Here is a 19,551-nt window from a genome sequence, read left to right on the forward strand (position 1 = left end):
CAGAAAATTACACCGATCTGCCATAACATTAAAACCACCTGCCTAATATTGTGTAGTTCCCCCTTGTGCCTCCGAAACATCTCTGACCCGTCGAGGCATGGACTCCACATGACCTCTGAAGGTGTGTGTGGTCTCTGGCACCAAGACAATAGCAGCAGATCCTTTAAGTCCTGTAAGTCGTGAGGTCGGGCCTCCATGGATCGGACTTGTTTGTCCAGCACATCCCACAGATGCTCGATCGGACTGAGATCTGGGGAATCTGGAGGCCAAGTCATCACCTTGAACTCTTTGTCATGTTCCTCAAACCATTCCTGAACAATTTTTGCAGTGTGGCAGGGAGCATTATCCTGCTGAAAGAGGCCACTGCCATTAGGGAATACCGTTGCCATGAAGTGGTGTACTTGGTCTGCAACAATGTTTAGGTAGGTGGTACGTGTCAAAGTAACATCCACATGAATGCCAGGACCCAAAGTTTCCCATCAGAACATTGCCCAGAGTATCACACTGCCTCCACCGGCTTGCGTTCTTCCCATAGTGCATCCTGGTGCCATCTCTTTCCCGGGTGTACGACGCACACGCACCCGGCCATCCACATGATGTAAAAGAAACTGTGATTCAGTTCATGGAGCCAGTTCAGTTATGCCCATTCTGATGCTCACGTGCCCATTGACCTGTCTGCAGCTATGCAGCCCCATACACAGCAAGCTGCAATGCACTGTGTGTTCTGACACCTTTCTATCAGAGCCAGCTTTAACTTTTACTGTGGCTCTTCTGTGGGATCAGACCAGATGGACTTTCACTCCCCATGCGCATCAGTGAGCCTTGGGAGCCCATGACCCTGTCGCTAGTTCACCGGTTGTCCTTCCTTGGGCCACTTTTGGTAGGTACTAACCACCGGGAACACCCCACAAGCCCCTGACAAAGTCGCTGAGATCCATACACTTGTCCATTTTTCCTGCTTCCAACACATTTACATTTACGGCATTTGGCAGACACCCTTATCCTTACAAAAGTGCTTTGAAGTCTCTATCAGTAAATACAACACATCAACTTTGAGAGCTGACTCTTCACCTGCTGCCTAATATATCCCACCCCCCGACAGGTGCCGCTGTAATAATCCATGTTATTCACTTCACCTGTAAGTGGTTTTCATGTTATGGCTGATCGGTGTTTAAGGGCATATAGACTAGCAGCAGGACTGTGTTCCAGCTCACAGTACATTCTAATCACTTGTTCACTGAAGCTCTTTCTGGAATGTAACAAACCCCAAGTAAAGTAAATCTAACACCTAACACCAAATATCTTTTTCATTTTGCCCTAAAGAGTAACTGCACTTTATTAAAAGAGCAACTTCTTTTGGGTTTGAGCAGGAGATGTAATGCTTCAGGTAGGAAACTCATATTTTAGGAAGACAGTAATGAAACTGTGCTTCTGCAGTGTGGATTTGGTTGAACTAGAGTCAAAGCGGCCAAATGGTACATACCAATACCAAAAGAGGTAGAATAATGCAGCGGCTCTTTTTCAATCTTTTTGAGCAAGTGAACCCAAAAGGGCAGCATGAATTTTCTGCGACCCCAAACCCTGCATTTTTTTTTTTTTGAAGTTCCAGATTTCTGACATAGGACTACTGTAATATTTGAACAATTTATTATGTCAGTAACATGTATGTGTAAGAATAGAAAAGAAAAGAATATTCATTGTGCTATATTTACTAGTCTATTGGGAAGTGCTGCGTTGTTAGAGGAGGGTGGCATGATACACCCCGATATATACTTGATGTATGGTTTTTGCATGCAGCTGCAGAAGCAAGTGGCGACGTGAGCACCATTGTTCACTCTCACCTGCGACGTTCGCTAGATGGCACGGCATCCCTGTCCATCACGTTTCCACATCGAGGTGTAAATGTTTAGTGATTTTATACTGACACCGATGTTACGTTTTAGACTGACAGCGATGTTACACACTGACCAGCTCTGTTTCTCTTTAAAACTGTCCAATGTTGTTGTGATTGTTGTCATGAGCTTATTGTCACGATCCCATTTGTAAATGACGTGACCCCTAGTTTGGAGCCCCAGGAATAACATCCAATAGTATTTTCACCCTTTTGCATTGCATTAAGTGTCTGCATAGAGAGAGGCTGCTTAAATGGAGATGTTTAATCGTGAAAGATGATGTGCGATGGTGTGAGACACACTTCCCTTCACTGCCTCCACATCCCAGTCCTTGTATCCACCATTTCTTTGATGATATTTTCCTCTATTCTGCTCTCATTCTCCTCTCTTGTCCTCTGTGTTTTAGATCCTTTTTGATCCTGTTTTCCTTACAGCTCATTCCTTACAGCAGTTTATTCAGCAGTGTTGTATACAAATATGTACACTAACACACACACACACACACACTCACACACAGCTGCATGTGGATCCTCCAGCTAGCAGGTTTTTGTGCAGTTCAGGTTATAAATAAGAGAAAACAGGACAATCTTCCAAGGAAGCATACTGTAGAGGAGAGTATCTGCTGTATTATTCTTCAGTTTGAAACTTTTTATTCAAGCTTTAGTTTTCTTTCTTTTCCTCTACTATTTTGAACAGAATGCGTTTTACATGATTTTGAACTATAACACTAATCACGGCAAAAGTGAATCTAATTTGTAAGGTATTACAGATGTGCTTCCAAAACGCACAGCCAGCAACCAGGGAGAGTTTTTTCATAATGTAGATATTTTTTTTTAATGTAGATATATATTTAAGTATCCATGGCCACACTTTTTAGGTATTAAGCCCTAAGCGAAGGTTTTCATGCTTTATGCGGCTTCCAGTAGTCAGCTTCTGCGGACTGTTTCATGTTCTCTTCCCTGTGTGTGACTTCAGGCTGATCCGAAGGAGCTGATTCGTCTTGTGACCAAGCATGTGACTGACCGCGAAGGTTTTGATTGGGCAGACAAGGAGCTGGAGGCTCTGATTGGTCAGCTGCGGCTCTATAGTGAGCGTCTGACGGATTTCACTCAGGCCCAGGTGCTGCGGAGTCTCGGCCGAGGAGTGGACGTGCAGCGCTTCAGTAACGACAGCCACTACAAAAAGGAGACCATCCTCGGGCTGGCTGAGTGCGTGCTGTGTGTGTGTGTGTGTGTGTGTGTGTGGGTGATCCCATGCTTCTGAGGACCAAATGTTTTGAAATATTAAAAAGCAACTCTTTTTTTTTTTTTCTGTTAATATGAATATTTTCACCAAGTTCATTCATAGCCAGCTCTGGGGTGAAGGCTAAGACAGGATCGGGGAGAAAAAAACATCTGATCACCCAGCGGTTTAATTTCGTGTGCAGCTATACACTCGAGTTTTGTTTATTACACTGGTTTTGTTTGGGCTGTTTGAATGCCATTGCACTGCTTTTGATCCAGAAACCCTGCTGTGAATATGTGAATGTGAATATGTCAGGTGTGAACAGTTCTCGATCTCCGCTGTCTATTTGCGATCAAAATAACTTAGTATGAGTGTTTCCACAACTGCCTGTTGATGTCCTTAAGCCACAGCATTTTGTGACTGGAACTCGACTGATTTTTTTCGGACGAGAACCGTCCTATTGCAGAACTGATCGCCAGCTGATCGTTGATATTCTAACATATACATCATTCATATATATATATAATTATTGGGTAGCTTAAAGCCTTCTTCAAAATAGCTAAGGTTCAGATGATGCACAAAGGTTCAGATAAGCGGACAAAAGCAGTGAAATAAACATTCTTTTCTGTTCTGTGTTGATCTCTTAAACTCTAGTAATAAAGACATGACATAAATACAGTTTATTCAAAAATCTGAAAACGTTTTGATCAAAATTGCCATTTCTAAATGTAGTGTCTTGCTTTTAGAATTTTAAGTGTTACTATATATTATTACTATATTAGTGTATTACTACTACCACTGCAATAGTGTTACTGCTAATACTATACTGTGTGTGTGTGTGTGTGTAGGACTTTAGATGAGAGTGTGTATGGGATCTCTCGCTCTTTGGCTCAGCGCTACAGTATTCCACTGTGGGAGGTGTATATGACGCATCTTGAGTTCCTCTTCACAGACAGCGGGTAAGAAAGACTCAAAACACACACACACACACACACACACACACACACACACACACACACGCCTAGTCAGAGGTTATGGTCAGTTCACAGAGAGGCAATTGACTCAACTACGAGGGAGAGATAGAGAAGCATTTTCTAGCCATCATCCCTTATTTCACAAAACTCTGTAATATCCTCTGGCTTGCTAACCACTGAAGGAATCTGTGAACTGACTCTTTCACTGATTTGAACTCCTTTATTCCTGAATCTTGTAGTAAATCTTTCCATCACTATCACTGATCATATTTGCAGAAAGCAGAAAGATGGACAGCGATTATAAACGCTCGTCCCTCACACTTCAGGGGAACAAGAGAACCTTGTGTCATTGTGTCATATCCAGCATGTACCACTTCAGAGTGGAATGGAGGGTTTTTTTTTTTTTTTTTTTTTGGGAAACACACCCAAAAAATAAATGCACTTTTGTTGTATTCAATATTTAAAAGCAAAAAAATATATATATATGTTTAATATTCCATTTCCTACTAGTTGATTCATTCATTCATTATGATTTTAGCCAAAAAAAAAAAAAAGTCTTGATGTAGGAAAATCTAAAACTCTAAAAATGAACAGTGTATTTGTTTTAAAAGCTTTTACTGTCAAGTTTATTGTCCCTACATAATGTTACACTGTGTGATATCCAGTGACGTTAGTTTGATTTTATTACCAGACCTGCCAACCTTTACGCATTTCATTTCGTCTCGCATTATGAAGACTTTGTGAGTTTGGCGTTGTGGTGAATTCCAACTCTAATGTGTGTGTGTGTGTGTGTGTGTGTGTGTGTGTGTGTGTGTGTGCACCGTAAAGTATAGCACTGCATGTTCTCAACCAGAGACAACAGAAATCTCAAGTAGAAGATATTTTCTAGTTTCTTGGCCACTGACCCCATTTTAAAGGCCCAAAATTCTAGCAGATGGTTTGGTTCGTAGTGAAGCGTTCACCTCTGTGCTGTCTTGCACTGGTTTAGTAAGTATCTCTAAATATTATAGAGGATATGAGATTTTCAGTTCTACACCCTGCAGCCATCAGAACTTTCAGTAGGTTTGGATTTGCTGCTGGTGCAATAGGCTACAGAACCAAATATCATCCATGCATTGTTCGGATTATGCGAATACACTGCAAAACATAGCATTAATATTGTGTTTTGTAGCGTTTCTAGCTGGGAATGCACAACTGCACTGTGCAAAAATTCAATTGAATGGAGGATAGTGAAAAGTTAATAATAATAATAATCTGACAGGTTTAATTGCTATTATTATTAAGTTATGTGCACAGAAGTGCATTATAAAAAAAAAAATCTCACGATACCTTCCATATCGACGTGAAGGTTGAGAAATAATCACAGCACCCATGGGGGGTGCAAACTTTTGCACTCAGCTGTATTTCATTACATTAACGTATTGTTATTATACATATGTATGTATAATGTTATTATGTATACCCAGTGTAGTGAGCGAATGTAGTGAATAGGAAGGCATTTGGGATTCAAGTGGAATGTATTTGGGCGGGGCTTAAATAAGAACTGTAAACTTTAGCTAAATACAAGCACAAAGAAATGCTACTGTGGATAAATGAGGAGCAAATCTGAAACTCACACACACACACACACACACGAACACACAATACAAACACACACTTTTTATGTAATCTTCCACATGGTGAATTTGTCACGAAAATATTGGCAGCATAACATTCACTTTTTCTCTCTTTTCATGCCTCCCCTTATAGGTCTGTTTTTCTATCTCTCTCTAAACACACTAGTTTTGCCTTGTTTATGTGACCAATTTGCTTCTCTTTATTCTCTCTGTATAAACACTCCGCTTTGCATTGGCTCCTCTGTAGAGCAGATTAAGCGCATGAAACCGATTTACCGCGTGTGATATTTTTTGCCTCCGCCTCTCTCTCTCTCTCTCTCTCTCTTGCTCTCTCTCTCTCCCTCCCCGCGAGGCTCGCTCCGTGCTCATTAGCATGCAGGAGCGTTTGTTTTCCCTCTTTCTTTGCCTACAACATGAAATAAGGAAACGCTTTTCATAATCTCCCTTCAATTAATCTACACGGTTTATATCAGCGGCCCTGAATTTCACCAGAGGGCCTGTTTGCAAACTTTTTGCAATTATTCACCAACTTTTGTTGTTTTGTTCGTTTGTCAGCAAATAGCCTCGTTACGACCGAGGGCACGTAAACATAAATATTTGCCGCACTGCGTTTATTTACACGGATGAACATGATTATAATTAGATGCGCTGTTTATTGATAATAGTCTAATGAGTAAAAAGCTTGCTTTCCACAGTTTATTTGTTATTTACATTTGCATCATGAGATTAAATACATTTTCATGTGTAAATGTAACTATTGGAATATTGCTCATTTATGAGAGAGTTTATTCATTTTTCAACTTTTGTCAACGTCGTATTGTCAGGGATTCATATCCAACTCAAAGCGGAGTGTAATTTTGCTAATTATATTATATAAAATTGCATTTCGAAGGTGCATTTTTTGGTTATTGTGACATTAATGTCCCGTAATTGACGTTAGTTAAATTTTCTCTGCTAAAAGACAGGCAGTGCTGTTCATCTAAACTAACACTTTCAAAAGGTGTAACTCTAGAAGATCCTTATCTTATAACCTGGTTTCCTGTCAGTGGCTAAATGATGCTAAGCAGCGGTCTAGCCTGCAGTTACCGGACAACAGACAGGTCCATAAGTATTTGGACAGTGAGACAATTTTCAGAGTTTTGCCTCTGTACACAAGCACAATGCATTTGAAATGAAGCAGTCATGATGTGATTGAAGTGTAGGCTTTCAGTTTTAATTCAAGGGGATTAACCAAAACATTGCTTTTAGGAATTACAGCCATTTTTTTACAGATTCCCTCCATTTTCACAGGCTCAAAAGTAATTGGACAAACCAACATAATCATGAATATTAGAATTATTTTTAATACTTGGATGTAAATCCTTTGCAGTCAGTGACTCCCCAGAGTCTGGAATCCAGATATCTAGCGTTAGCTAGCTAGTTTCTTGATGCAGATTTTAGATGAGTTACACATCAATATAACGTAGGCATGTTTGCTAACTAGCAAGCTAAGCTTGTTAATTTCATTCTGTCGCTAGTTGACTGATCTGATAGTTCACTATGTAGCTGAGATGAAATGTGCGCTGTGAAGACGGAGCTCCTCGGACCAGTTATTATCCACAACCGTCTTCTGTTGGCTTGGAAAGGTGTCTGATTTGGTGGTATGCAATAAAAACGACCGCGGTCGTGAACATATCTTTCCCGATTCTGACACCCAACAGCAGAACGCAACATTTTAGAAAACAAATTCTGACTTAGTATTAAAAATCTCTATAGACTCCTGCTGTGTTTCTGCAAGCAGGAGGCGTCTCTGACGTCAGAATGACGTGTCTCTCTCAGAGGTGTGAAGGACATGCTGCAGATAAGATCTCTATTCCTATAACATATAGTTCATTTAAAGGATGCTTGCTAATGCATATGTAGCTCAGACTTCGACTAATGGAAATAAACTGTAAAAGAAAGACATGTCTTGTCTTGGGAAGAATCCTACTGACCTTATACTGCACTAGATTATGTAGAAGCAATTCCGTTACACCCTGTGTAGTTCATGTAGGAAGCCACTTTGGACTTTAATTAACCCCAGTCTGACAATCAGTGCTACCATTGAAAGAACCGTAAAAAGGATCAAACCTGTGCCTTCCTCATTGGTGTTGGTCTCTTTAAATTCAAGTAGATGAAAGCTTGAAAGTAATAACTGTCGGCCGAGTGGACTGACTTTACCGTAAGGATTTTAGTAATCCACTGATGCAACTAACTTTGTGAAGGTCCAGCTACATAAAAAAATCTTGCTTAGAAAAAAGTTTGGATAAGCAGCTGAATGGCTGAATGAACACACACCAGTTAACGCTTAACCTTTAGTTATTAATGCCTGTAAATAAGCATTGTTTTATTTATTTATTTAATAAGTCATGTCAAACTTATTTCCTTTCCCAGTGAGCTGTGTTCAGATAGATAATTTACATAAATGCATGCGATTGGCTACAGTACAGATTGCACAGTTCGATGAATAGGTCCACCAGTTAACTACTCCATTACTGGTGTATATGGGGAAAAAAAAAGAAAAAGAAAAGATGCAAGAAGGAAAACTCCTGTGGGTTTGTGTGTGTTTGACTGACTCACTCACAAAAAAAATGTTTCTTTTTATCACTCTACCTCTGCCCATGCCAGCAATGCACACACACACACACACACAGAGAAAGAGAGAGAGAGAGAGAGAGAGAGAGAGGAAAATGGTGGTGCTGTTGATTCTATTAAAAATCTGTATTAATAAGCTCATTGTCCTTAGTACCTCTTTCTCCCACATTCAATAGGCTCTGTCCAACACTCGTACTCTTTCACTCATTCTCTTTGCTGTTTTTTCCCTTTGTTCTTTCACTCTCTGCTGCTACACTTTTCAGTACACCTCTATGATATAGCTGTCTCTCAGCCTCTCTCTCTCTCTCTCTCTCCTTTTCTGTTGCTCTCTCTGGCCTGAGGGCAGTGTGCCTGCAGCGAGCGAAGTACCATCCATTAAACATGAACAGAAGCCTACAGAGGTTACAATTGAGAGCTTTTTAGGTTCTAAATGTTCCCAAAAAGCCTGCTGTTGCAGCATTTCGACTTCTTGTGACCTCAACATGTGTGATTAGCGCGCACAACTCGCACCCACCAAGGTGACTTTTTATAGTGGATACTGGGCATCGTTTTTGTTCTACACAATGCAGACACATTGTTTGGGTTCTCGCTTTCTCCTCCTGTCTCTTTCTCTTCACATACACATATACACACACACACACACACTCACATGCACACCACATCTACCAAGGGAGTGCACTTGGCAGCCAGTGCAGGTTCGTTTTGTAATTTATTGATAGCTCGACCCTATAAAACATTTCCACGCATCAGAATTGGAAAGCTGTTCTCGAAAGCTGTTCATCTTTGCCGAAAAAGGGCTTTCAATTTAGAAAAAAAAAAAAGACACAGACACTCAAAATAGATTCTCCCACAAACGTGCAAATGAAGTATGGAAATCAATCTCCAGCCAAAATAAAACACGACGCCCTCAGAATACGTGGGAGATTAACGATGAGCTTAAACGCAAGCTGAAATGAGCAGCGGAGATGAAGCAGTGAAATATGACTGGATGGCCTACAGAATTTAATTCGACACAAATCAAACATTTCCTATCAATCACAATCCGGAGGAGCTTCTGAATGTTAGATAATAGTTTAAAGTTATTAAATATTATATCACAGTGCTGTTGAATTCTCATTTCTTTTTGGTCAGAAGGTATTGATTAATTTTCTATAACAGCAGCTTTGACACTAGTGCAGCTGCAAATCACAAGTTTATATCATTCACTCATTCTATTATGTTATTCTTTCTATAGTAACAACTTAAACAGGGACTTTTCTGTACAGAGACTTTTATTTGGCATTTTTGGAAGGAGTCTCCAGTTTAAGCATACTGAGACAGAGAGAAACACTGGCAGAGATAGACACAGTAACACAGAGAGAGACAGAAACACAGATTCAGTTCAACTTTGATAGAGAGAGACATACAGACACGTGCAGAGATACAGAGACAAAGTGAAAGAGAGAAAGACACACAGACCCAGACACATATAGAGCAAAAGCAATTGCAGCATATTTCAACACACATGTCTGACAGGCAGAGACACTGAGGCAGACTGACAGACAGTCACTGACAGACACAGATAGAAAAATGCACAGTTACAGACACGAATAGAGGTAGGTGGAATTAGACACAATGAATAGATGGAAAAACAGAGAGAGAGATTCACAGACAGAGAGAGAAAAGAGAGAGATTCACAGACAGAGGCTGCTAGAGGGAGACTGATAGACTGCTAGAGAGAGAGAGACTGCTAGAGAGAGACTGTTAAAAAGAGAGATTCACACACAGAGGCTGCTAGAGAGAGACTGACAGACTGCTAGAGAGAGACTGCTGGAGAGAGAGATTCGCACACAGGCTGCTAGAGAGAGACTGCTAGAGAGACTGCTAGAGAGAGAGATTCGCACACAGAGGCTGCTAGAGAGAGACTGACAGGCTGCTAGAGAGAGACTGCTGGAGAGAGAGATTCGCACACAGGCTGCTAGAGAGAGACTGCTAGAGAGACTGCTAGAGAGAGAGATTCGCACACAGAGACTGCTAGAGAGAGACTGCAAAAGAGAGAGGTTCACAGACAGAGGCTGCTAGAGGGAGACTATTAGAGAGAGTCTGATAGAAACTGCTAGAGAGAGACTGACAGAAAGGCACTGACAGACTGACTGACTGAGACTGTTAGAGAGAGACTGACTGACAGAGACTGTTAGAGAGAGACTGACTGACAGAGACTGACTGACAGAGACTGTTAGAGAGAGACTGACTGACAGAGACTGTTAGAGAGAGACTGACTGACAGAGACTGTTAGAGAGAGACTGCCAGACTGCTAGAGAGAGACTGCAAAAGAGAGAGGTTCACAGACAGAGGCTGCTAGAGGGAGACTATTATTATGCAGAGAGTGCTAGAGAGACTATTAGAGAGAGTCTGATAGAAACTGCTAGAGAGAGACTGACAGACAGACTGACAGAGACTGTTAGAGAGAGACTGACAGACAGAGACTGTTAGAGAGAGACAGACAGACAGAGACTGTTAGAGAGAGACTGACAGACAGACAGACAGAGACTGTTAGAGAGAGACCGACAGACAGACAGACAGAGACTGTTAGAGAGAGACCGACAGACAGAGACTGTTAGAGAGAGACTGACAGACAGACAGACAGAGACTGTTAGAGAGAGACTGACAGACAGAGACTGTTAGAGAGAGACCGACAGACAGAGACTGTTAGAGAGAGACTGCCAGACTGCTAGAGAGAGACTGCAAAAGAGAGAGGTTCACAGACAGAGGCTGCTAGAGGGAGACTATTATTATACAGAGAGTGCTAGAGAGACTATTAGAGAGAGTCTGATAGAAACTGCTAGAGAGAGACTGACAGACAGACTGACAGAGACTGTTAGAGAGAGACTGACAGACAGAGACTGTTAGAGAGAGACCGATAGACAGAGACTGTTAGAGAGAGACAGACAGACAGAGACTGTTAGAGAGAGACTGACAGACAGAGACTGTTAGAGAGAGACCGATAGACAGAGACTGTTAGAGAGAGACAGACAGACAGAGACTGTTAGAGAGAGACAGACAGACAGAGACTGTTAGAGAGAGACTGACAGACAGACAGACAGAGACTGTTAGAGAGAGACTGACAGACAGAGACTGTTAGAGAGAGACCGACAGACAGAGACTGTTAGAGAGAGACTGCCAGACTGCTAGAGAGAGACTGCAAAAGAGAGAGGTTCACAGACAGAGGCTGCTAGAGGGAGACTATTATTATACAGAGAGTGCTAGAGAGACTATTAGAGAGAGTCTGATAGAAACTGCTAGAGAGAGACTGACAGACAGACTGACAGAGACTGTTAGAGAGAGACTGACAGACAGAGACTGTTAGAGAGAGACCGATAGACAGAGACTGTTAGAGAGAGACAGACAGACAGAGACTGTTAGAGAGAGACAGACAGACAGAGACTGTTAGAGAGAGACTGACAGACAGAGACTGTTAGAGAGAGACCGATAGACAGAGACTGTTAGAGAGAGACAGACAGACAGAGACTGTTAGAGAGAGACAGACAGACAGAGACTGTTAGAGAGAGACTGACAGACAGACAGACAGAGACTGTTAGAGAGAGACCGACAGACAGACAGACAGAGACTGTTAGAGAGAGACCGACAGACAGAGACTGTTAGAGAGAGACTGACAGACAGACAGACAGAGACTGTTAGAGAGAGACTGACAGACAGAGACTGTTAGAGAGAGACCGACAGACAGAGACTGTTAGAGAGAGACTGCCAGACTGCTAGAGAGAGACTGCAAAAGAGAGAGGTTCACAGACAGAGGCTGCTAGAGGGAGACTATTATTATGCAGAGAGTGCTAGAGAGACTATTAGAGAGAGTCTGATAGAAACTGCTAGAGAGAGACTGACAGACAGACTGACAGAGACTGTTAGAGAGAGACCGATAGACAGAGACTGTTAGAGAGAGACCGATAGACAGAGACTGTTAGAGAGAGACTGACAGACAGACAGACAGAGACTGTTAGAGAGAGACAGACAGACAGAGACTGTTAGAGAGAGACAGACAGACAGAGACTGTTAGAGAGAGACTGACAGACAGACAGACAGACTGTTAGAGAGAGACAGACTGACAGACAGACAGAGACTGTTAGAGAGAGACAGACAGACAGAGACTGTTAGAGAGAGACAGACAGACAGAGACTGTTAGAGAGAGACAGACAGACGGAGACTGTTAGAGAGAGACAGACAGACGGAGACTGACAAAGTGTGATTGACAGACATACAGATATTCTGGCTTACCATTTATCCCATCAGACCCCTAGGTCTAATTAGGCCTTGTGTCTCTGTCTTCCCTCTCAGCCTCTCCACTAAGGAGATTGAGACCCGAAGTGAGTCCTTAGGCCTTTTCCAGACCCTGAAGACTGAACCCCAGGCCTTCTACACACACATGAGCAAGTACGTGTACCCAGGCATCGCAGGCGTGGACCTGCAGCGTCTGCTCTACTACTACACGCTACTGGAGAGCTGCTCGTGCACCGACTACCTTCCTTCATCCACCATGACACCTGACACACACGTCAAACTGCTGAAGAAGTTGAAGGCTGTGGCCAGCGGTGAGTTTGAACAGCACTGATCTTACATTCTACTCGTCCTGAATAATTTTAACCGCATTATTGGTGTGTGTAAACGACTTCGCTTTGGACAAACAGGAACGCTAAACCTTCTGCTGCTTAATTTCTCTGTGACAAATCTAATTTATCCGCAATTATCAAGAACAGCCATGAAACAGAAAGGTAAACCTCATGCTTCTTTGAACTCTCCTTGAGTGTTTGGCTTTGATCACCAGCTATCAGTGATGACAAGAGTCCAAAACACACTGACTTGAAGTAATAAGTCAGTAATAATAATTACTCGTAGTAATAATTCACTCGAGTAAAAGTAGCGATCAAGAATATTACTCAAGCAAGAGTGAATAAGTCATGTGGTGAAAAACGTCTTGAGGAATTACTTTAGAAATTACGTTTTTATTTGTATACAACTGACACAACTTTTTCTTTTTCTGAAAATGCTCGTTAATTCATAAACATTTCTAGCTACAAAGGTAGCTATCTAACAAAAACTGCTAGAAAGAGTCTGAGAGAGACTTTTATCCTATAGGCAGCAGCAACACTTTTTATATATATATATGTATAGAGAGAGAGAGACATCTTTGCTTTTTCTCATCTTGGTGCTAAACGCATCATTTCCTAGTGGAAGCGTACATGCTTTATCTACTCTCATAACAGCTCTAAAGCTTTATTCTTTTCAAATGCAAATTAAGAAAACCCACAACTCTATCTATCCATAGCTAAAGTAAAAAAAAAAAAAAACAATAAGTTCTAGATGAACATCACTGGGAGGCACCTTTCAAGAAACTGTTCTGTTTTAAAACGACATCTTTGACCATTTGCTAATCTACCGCTAGTGTCAACTCACCATTTATTTCAATTGTAAATCAAATCGCTGTATATAACTAAAGACAGAACAATATGTTCTAGATGAAACCTGCAAGTTCAGTACCTGCTAAACCAAACACGTAAACCAAAGACGTGACTCATAATTACAGCCCGCTCTTTGCCAACACTGATTTTCTGAGGCATTAAAAACAATAATAAAAGAAGCTAATTGCTCTGCAAATGCGTGTTTGTTGTTCTTTTCCGGCGCTTGAAGAAGAGAAAATTAAAAGGGAAACAGCGGAAATTGAAAGAGGGTGTACAGATAAGAACTAAATGATCTAATTAGCTGCATTCTCTCGCTCTCGAGTGAGGCAGTGCTCTCGTGTGTTAATTGCACCCCGAACATTCACGGTGAACTCAAGAAGTGGAACTGGAGAAAAGGCCCCCGCTCTGTTTCAGAATGGCACCAGGGTCACTTTCTCGCGTGGGGAATCGAGCACTGTAAAGGATGGAGCAGTATTTGGGATTCATTGGTGTAATTTCATTGCGTAAATATTGCTGCAAACTTGCCTGCTCAAAACGTACAGTCCATTACAGGTGATCCAGCAGCTCCAGTGTGGTAACGTCCAGAATGATTGGTTTTTAAAACATCACTTTCAAACTCTCCACTTAAACAACTGATTTCAGTAGAAAAGTGACAGACGGTTTCCACCCCTGCCAACTAAAAGTCTTATGTGTAATCAGAATAGTCGCATGTGATTTGTAGTTACTGCTACTAAAGTTCAGCTATACATTATAGAACAAGGTTTTCAAATTTAGTTGAATGATTTACCATTAAAAAAAAATCACAATGATCCATTTAATCGTCCAGAACCGCTAGCCTAAAAAAAAGAAAGGAAAACAAGCAATTCCACCATTACAGGTTTAAGGAGAGTGTGGAAGGGACTAATAATAATATCAGCATGCAGTCGGGAGCTGCTTGCTGGCAGTGGCTATTGTGGAAACTCAGCTAGATAGTGGATTTTTAGATGATTAAACAATAATAAGAAGAAAAACATAATAAATTTTTGAAAGTCTGGAACAGTGAGAATTTGCCAAGAAGTCAAGACTTGGCCTTAGATGGATCTTATGTCAGGAAAATTACAATATCCAACCAGTTAATGTTTTATTTCCTCAAAACTGAAATAACAACTCATTGTGGTTTTATTTAGCTAACTTTCTCACTTTCTCGCATGTTACCGATATATAATTATTGTTTATGTTTAGCCGTTTTTCTGGTATTGGTTACAGAAACAAGTATTTTCTGTGGCCATGCTATGAAATATTGACCATTTTTCATAACGTACGTCATTAAATATAAGCTAACTAAAGTACAACCCTTAAAAATTAGCATGTGGCACTAACTGTGACATAAGCATCAACGTGTAAATCCGTGAAATAAAAATGAGCTGCGTTTACAGACTCCGAGCTTTGCTGTGGTCGCTGTAAATCCATAAGCAATCAGGCTACACATACTGCTTTATTCGCTGGTTAGTTAAGTAAGATTACTGTTTGATTTGCACAGGTAGGAGATTCTCCTTTAAAAAAAAAAAAAAAAAAAAAAAAAAAAAAAAAAAAAAAAAGGCTTATATTGCCTAAGATGAATGGAAGCTTTTAGGGGCAGTTAGCATTATGGAAATGAGACCCCGCTAATTGAGTCTTGCTAGCTTTCATTCATCATTATCAAGGTTATCGTTCTTCGAGGAAGCGGTACTTCACCATATAAAATATTTCATGCTGACTCACTCAAAATGAGTTATATTAAAGCCTATAGTGTTAGGTGAGGGCATTGAGTAACTGAATCAAACCTTTTCTGAATGAAAACCCTTTCAGAGCTTGATTTTCTTTCTTTTTTTTTTTTTCTCATAAATTTTCTGAACACAAGCTAATGCTGCCTTTTAGCAATTTGTACTGTTTGCACTGTTGAATATTGTTACTGCATTTTCCATCCAGCAAACCTATATTGGCATCACTATATCACTATAGGACATTGTGCACCTGTTTTGTTTTTTTTTTTCCTTTTTCCCCACCAATAGGTTGATGGCAATGTAAAGGTTTGTGAGCTACAGAGGATGGAAAATAAATCAGTCAGGGCTTGGATAGATATTAATTATAAGACCACAGCAATTTGTTTGCACTGCTGAGTTCAGTCTTATGAGTCATGCTTGATAGCTTTTTTTTTCCCCGCTGTGTTTTCTGTACATGCAGTCCTGTGTAAGATAATTTACAGACAACAACCGGTGTTAGTCACGCAGCTCAGACGGCACTGTTGCGCAGGGTCATCCTGCATCCATACACCTGAACCTGTTATGCAGGTAATTCTCTCGAGTGCATCATTAGTGCTGTTTTCTAGGGTCATTCGCTTTTTTTGGGTCCTTCACCATCATCCTCGACGAAGGTGACCAAGCCATGGTCACCGTGATAAGTGCCGAGACAGCTTACGTCCGGTTGTCTGGCAGTGTCGTGTCGCATTACCATATTTTCTGCTGAGCACATGCTTTATTACGTGATTAATGACACATGTTATGGCACATAAATCACGTGTCTTATAACGTGCGGCTCTGACACCATATGAAACATCACTCAAGAAAGTTTCTCAACAAAAGTTATGGTTGTATATGAGTTTAATGGCAGCGTCCTTATGAGTCTGACATGATAGTTTTCATAAAGTTTGCTCACTACAGCACCAGTAATGATTTAATGAAAGATAACACTCAACAAAGCATCCCAAAATTGCCGAAATAGAAATTAATTAACAAATGAAGAAGGAGCAGAAGTGTCTTGATGTTTAATCATATCGAACCACTTTGAAGGGTGTTACAGCATCACTGTTTACAAGCGTTATAAAATAATACTTAAAAAAAAGACCTGCGTATGTTTTATTTGCTCATGACTGAAATAGCAACTTATTGTGGATTTATTACATCATCAGTGGATTGATTACATTATCAGTATGTGAGTGCATTAATACAATTGTTTCTATGGTTACATCTCAGAGGACATTGTACAATGACATTAGTTTTTTAAAAAAAATTATTTTCCCCTATTTTTTTCCCAATATTGTAGTTTAGAAGTGCAATAAAAAAATAGCGCTAACTAAAGTGCAACTATCAAAAATTAAGATAATTAATAAAAATAATTATTGAAAAAATTAAGATATGTAATAAACTGTTCCTTGAAATTCTGGCAGCTACCATGATATTGGTAATGGCAACATGTAGGCTTGTGCAATATTGATTTTCCCTGCTTAGAATGTACCATTTTAAAAAAAATCACAACAAGCAGTTTAAACATCCCGAACCGATAGCCTTAAAAAAAAAAAAAAACACAGGAAAACAAGAAGGTGTAAGGAGGGGTGTAGTAATATCATCAGCTGTGCAGTCGGGAGCTGCTTGCTGGCAGTGGCAATTGCAAAAACTCAGCTGGATAGTGGATTTTAGATGATTATGCAGTAATGTGTAGAAAAATACAATAACAAACAATATATCTTTGGTACAATCTGTTTACAAATCAGTTGTTTAATGTCCACATGACTGACACCTATTTTTCAGCGATAACTTGTACTAGCATCCTCCAATGTTAAACTGAGGAACTCCTATAGAAAATGCATAAAGTTTGATAGATGTGGTAATATAAACTTCACATGGTAATGTAATATTGTGTAGAGTCGATGACATTGTTATATCACACAAGCCTAGTAACATAACTCTTCAACTCAATGTATCGACAGCATGTATCCCTTCTGTTATGTTATTAAGTTATTAAGACCTCGTATATCCTGTATACACTTCATGTCACATCTGACAGGTCTGGACTATAAGAAGCTGACGGATGAAGACTCGGATCCTCTTAAAGCTCTGGAGCCGGTGCTGAGCAGCCAGAACGTTCTGTCCATCTCTAAACTGGCGTCTCGGATTCCTCGGAAGGGAGGCGGAGCTCTCACGCCCAGCGCTGTGCACGCTACATGGCTTCCCAAGCTCTTCTGGCAAGGCGATGCTCACATCCTCAAGAAGTCTCCTCAATCAGATCAGGACTTCCTCCATGCCTACGACACCTGTGCCAAATACCTCGACCGACTAATGCCCTTAGATGCGATTTACTTCCTGGATTCCATCACCTTTTCCCTGGAAGCGACCAATCAGGTGAGAGCTATTGGTGCCATTGTTGAGGTGTCAGTGTGTTTGCTGTTTGTTGATCCATTTCCTTGATTTTTTATTTTATTTTTTTTTTTTATTAATCCATCTCAGCAGGAACTTCAAAGAAATGCACACACACACACGCATTATTTCTTCCTTACATATACGTTGTTACTTGTACTCGTCATTTGATCATTTCTGGATATAAGATAGTAAAGGAGACGGTATATTTGATGTCATGTATGAATATGTAATGTTCTATGAAGAGTTAATATATTGCGCGTGTGCGTGTGTGTGTGTGTGTGTGTATGCTTGTGTGTACGTGCATGTACGTATGTGTGTAGCTCTCTGTTGAGGTCAGAACCGAGATCACCAGACGGGCTCTAAAGGCTCTGAAGATGATCAGTGAAAAGAGCAGAAAAAGGGGCGGAGATAACGGGGCTGATGACCACGCCTTTGATTTTAGCCACGCCCTCACTCACCTGCAGCAGTCTCTCAACCATCTGGAGACTCTCAGCCAGCCTTTCCCACTGTCACTCAGAAACAACCAGGAGGTATCTCTGACTCTCTTGCGCACACACACACACACACACACACAAAAACACACAAAAACACACACACACAAAAACACACACACACACACACACACAGAATATATCTACTGTCCTACTAGGTAAGTCATTCTTATAATAACTTTCCAGACACACAAAATGGCATGCTGCCACCAGCAGTAATCTCTCTCTCTCTCTCTCTCTCTCTCTCTCTCTCTCACTGCATCTCTCTTTCGCTCGTGCTTCCTTTCCTCGATCTCTCCCTGTCCTTAGTGTGAGGTATTTAGATTTGATTGGCAGGTATGTAGCTGCAGGGGAGAGGAGCAGGTGGACTATGGCTGTCTCTGCTAGCTTAAGCACACACACACCTGTTTTTATGGAAATGCTCAGGCTGTTTGTGTGTGTGGTTTGAGATGGGAGTGGGGGATGCAAGAGATTTTCCCATATACACCATCATAATAAATGTATCAGTGTGTTTATCATGAATTAAAATGTGTACCCTGACTGCAAGAAGATTATAGAAGATGTTTAAGAAAAGTACTGATGCATCACACAATAATGACATTTATATATAAATAACTAAAGCAAACCCCTTTTTTAACAATATTAAGACACAGACACAAATAATAATTTTTAAATATTTATCTTTATACAATGCTGAACATTAATTATTTGTTTTTTGCCTGAAAAGAAGAAAATGTCGAAGTTAATTAATGAGGTTAAGACAGAAAAAAAAAACTATGTGCATGCGGTCATTAAAATGCTTTTCTCAGAATACCTGAAACACGCAGTACTCATGTTTTCTACTCATTTTCACCTCTAACTGCTCTTCTCTTCTCACACACTCTATCCTTATCGTCATTTAGGAGCGCCTGCAAGACTACGGTAGAGCCTTTGACCTCTCCAGGTCAGAGGAGGTCAGAGTTCACCAGCTGGCTGTTACTATGGCACTGGATGGACAGCCATTAGAGCAGATTGAGAAGTTGCTGTCAGTCGCCGTGGGGACGAGCAGCCTATCAGTGCACAGCGTGGTGCAGGACGCAGTGGCGCGCATCATCTCCGCACTCAGGTGCCTGTTTCACTCGATCGTTTTCACTCTTG

General features: G+C 40.8%; 1 protein-coding gene across 2 annotated transcripts in view; it reads left to right on the forward strand.

Annotated features, from left to right (window-relative positions):
* Positions 1-19,551, forward strand: part of nbas (NBAS subunit of NRZ tethering complex) — a 189,463-nt gene that overhangs the window by 111,556 nt on the left and 58,356 nt on the right. For both annotated transcript variants that reach the window (XM_026918524.3, XM_026918525.3), the window contains exons 41-46: positions 2,868-3,100; positions 3,965-4,075; positions 12,649-12,902; positions 17,571-17,905; positions 18,244-18,453; positions 19,317-19,519. In XM_026918524.3, the coding sequence (XP_026774325.3) occupies positions 2,868-3,100; positions 3,965-4,075; positions 12,649-12,902; positions 17,571-17,905; positions 18,244-18,453; positions 19,317-19,519 (1,346 nt within the window). The remainder of the gene's footprint in view (positions 1-2,867; positions 3,101-3,964; positions 4,076-12,648; positions 12,903-17,570; positions 17,906-18,243; positions 18,454-19,316; positions 19,520-19,551) is intronic.

The sequence above is a fragment of the Pangasianodon hypophthalmus genome, chromosome 30, assembly GCF_027358585.1.
Source record: "Pangasianodon hypophthalmus isolate fPanHyp1 chromosome 30, fPanHyp1.pri, whole genome shotgun sequence".
Taxonomy (NCBI): domain Eukaryota; kingdom Metazoa; phylum Chordata; class Actinopteri; order Siluriformes; family Pangasiidae; genus Pangasianodon; species Pangasianodon hypophthalmus.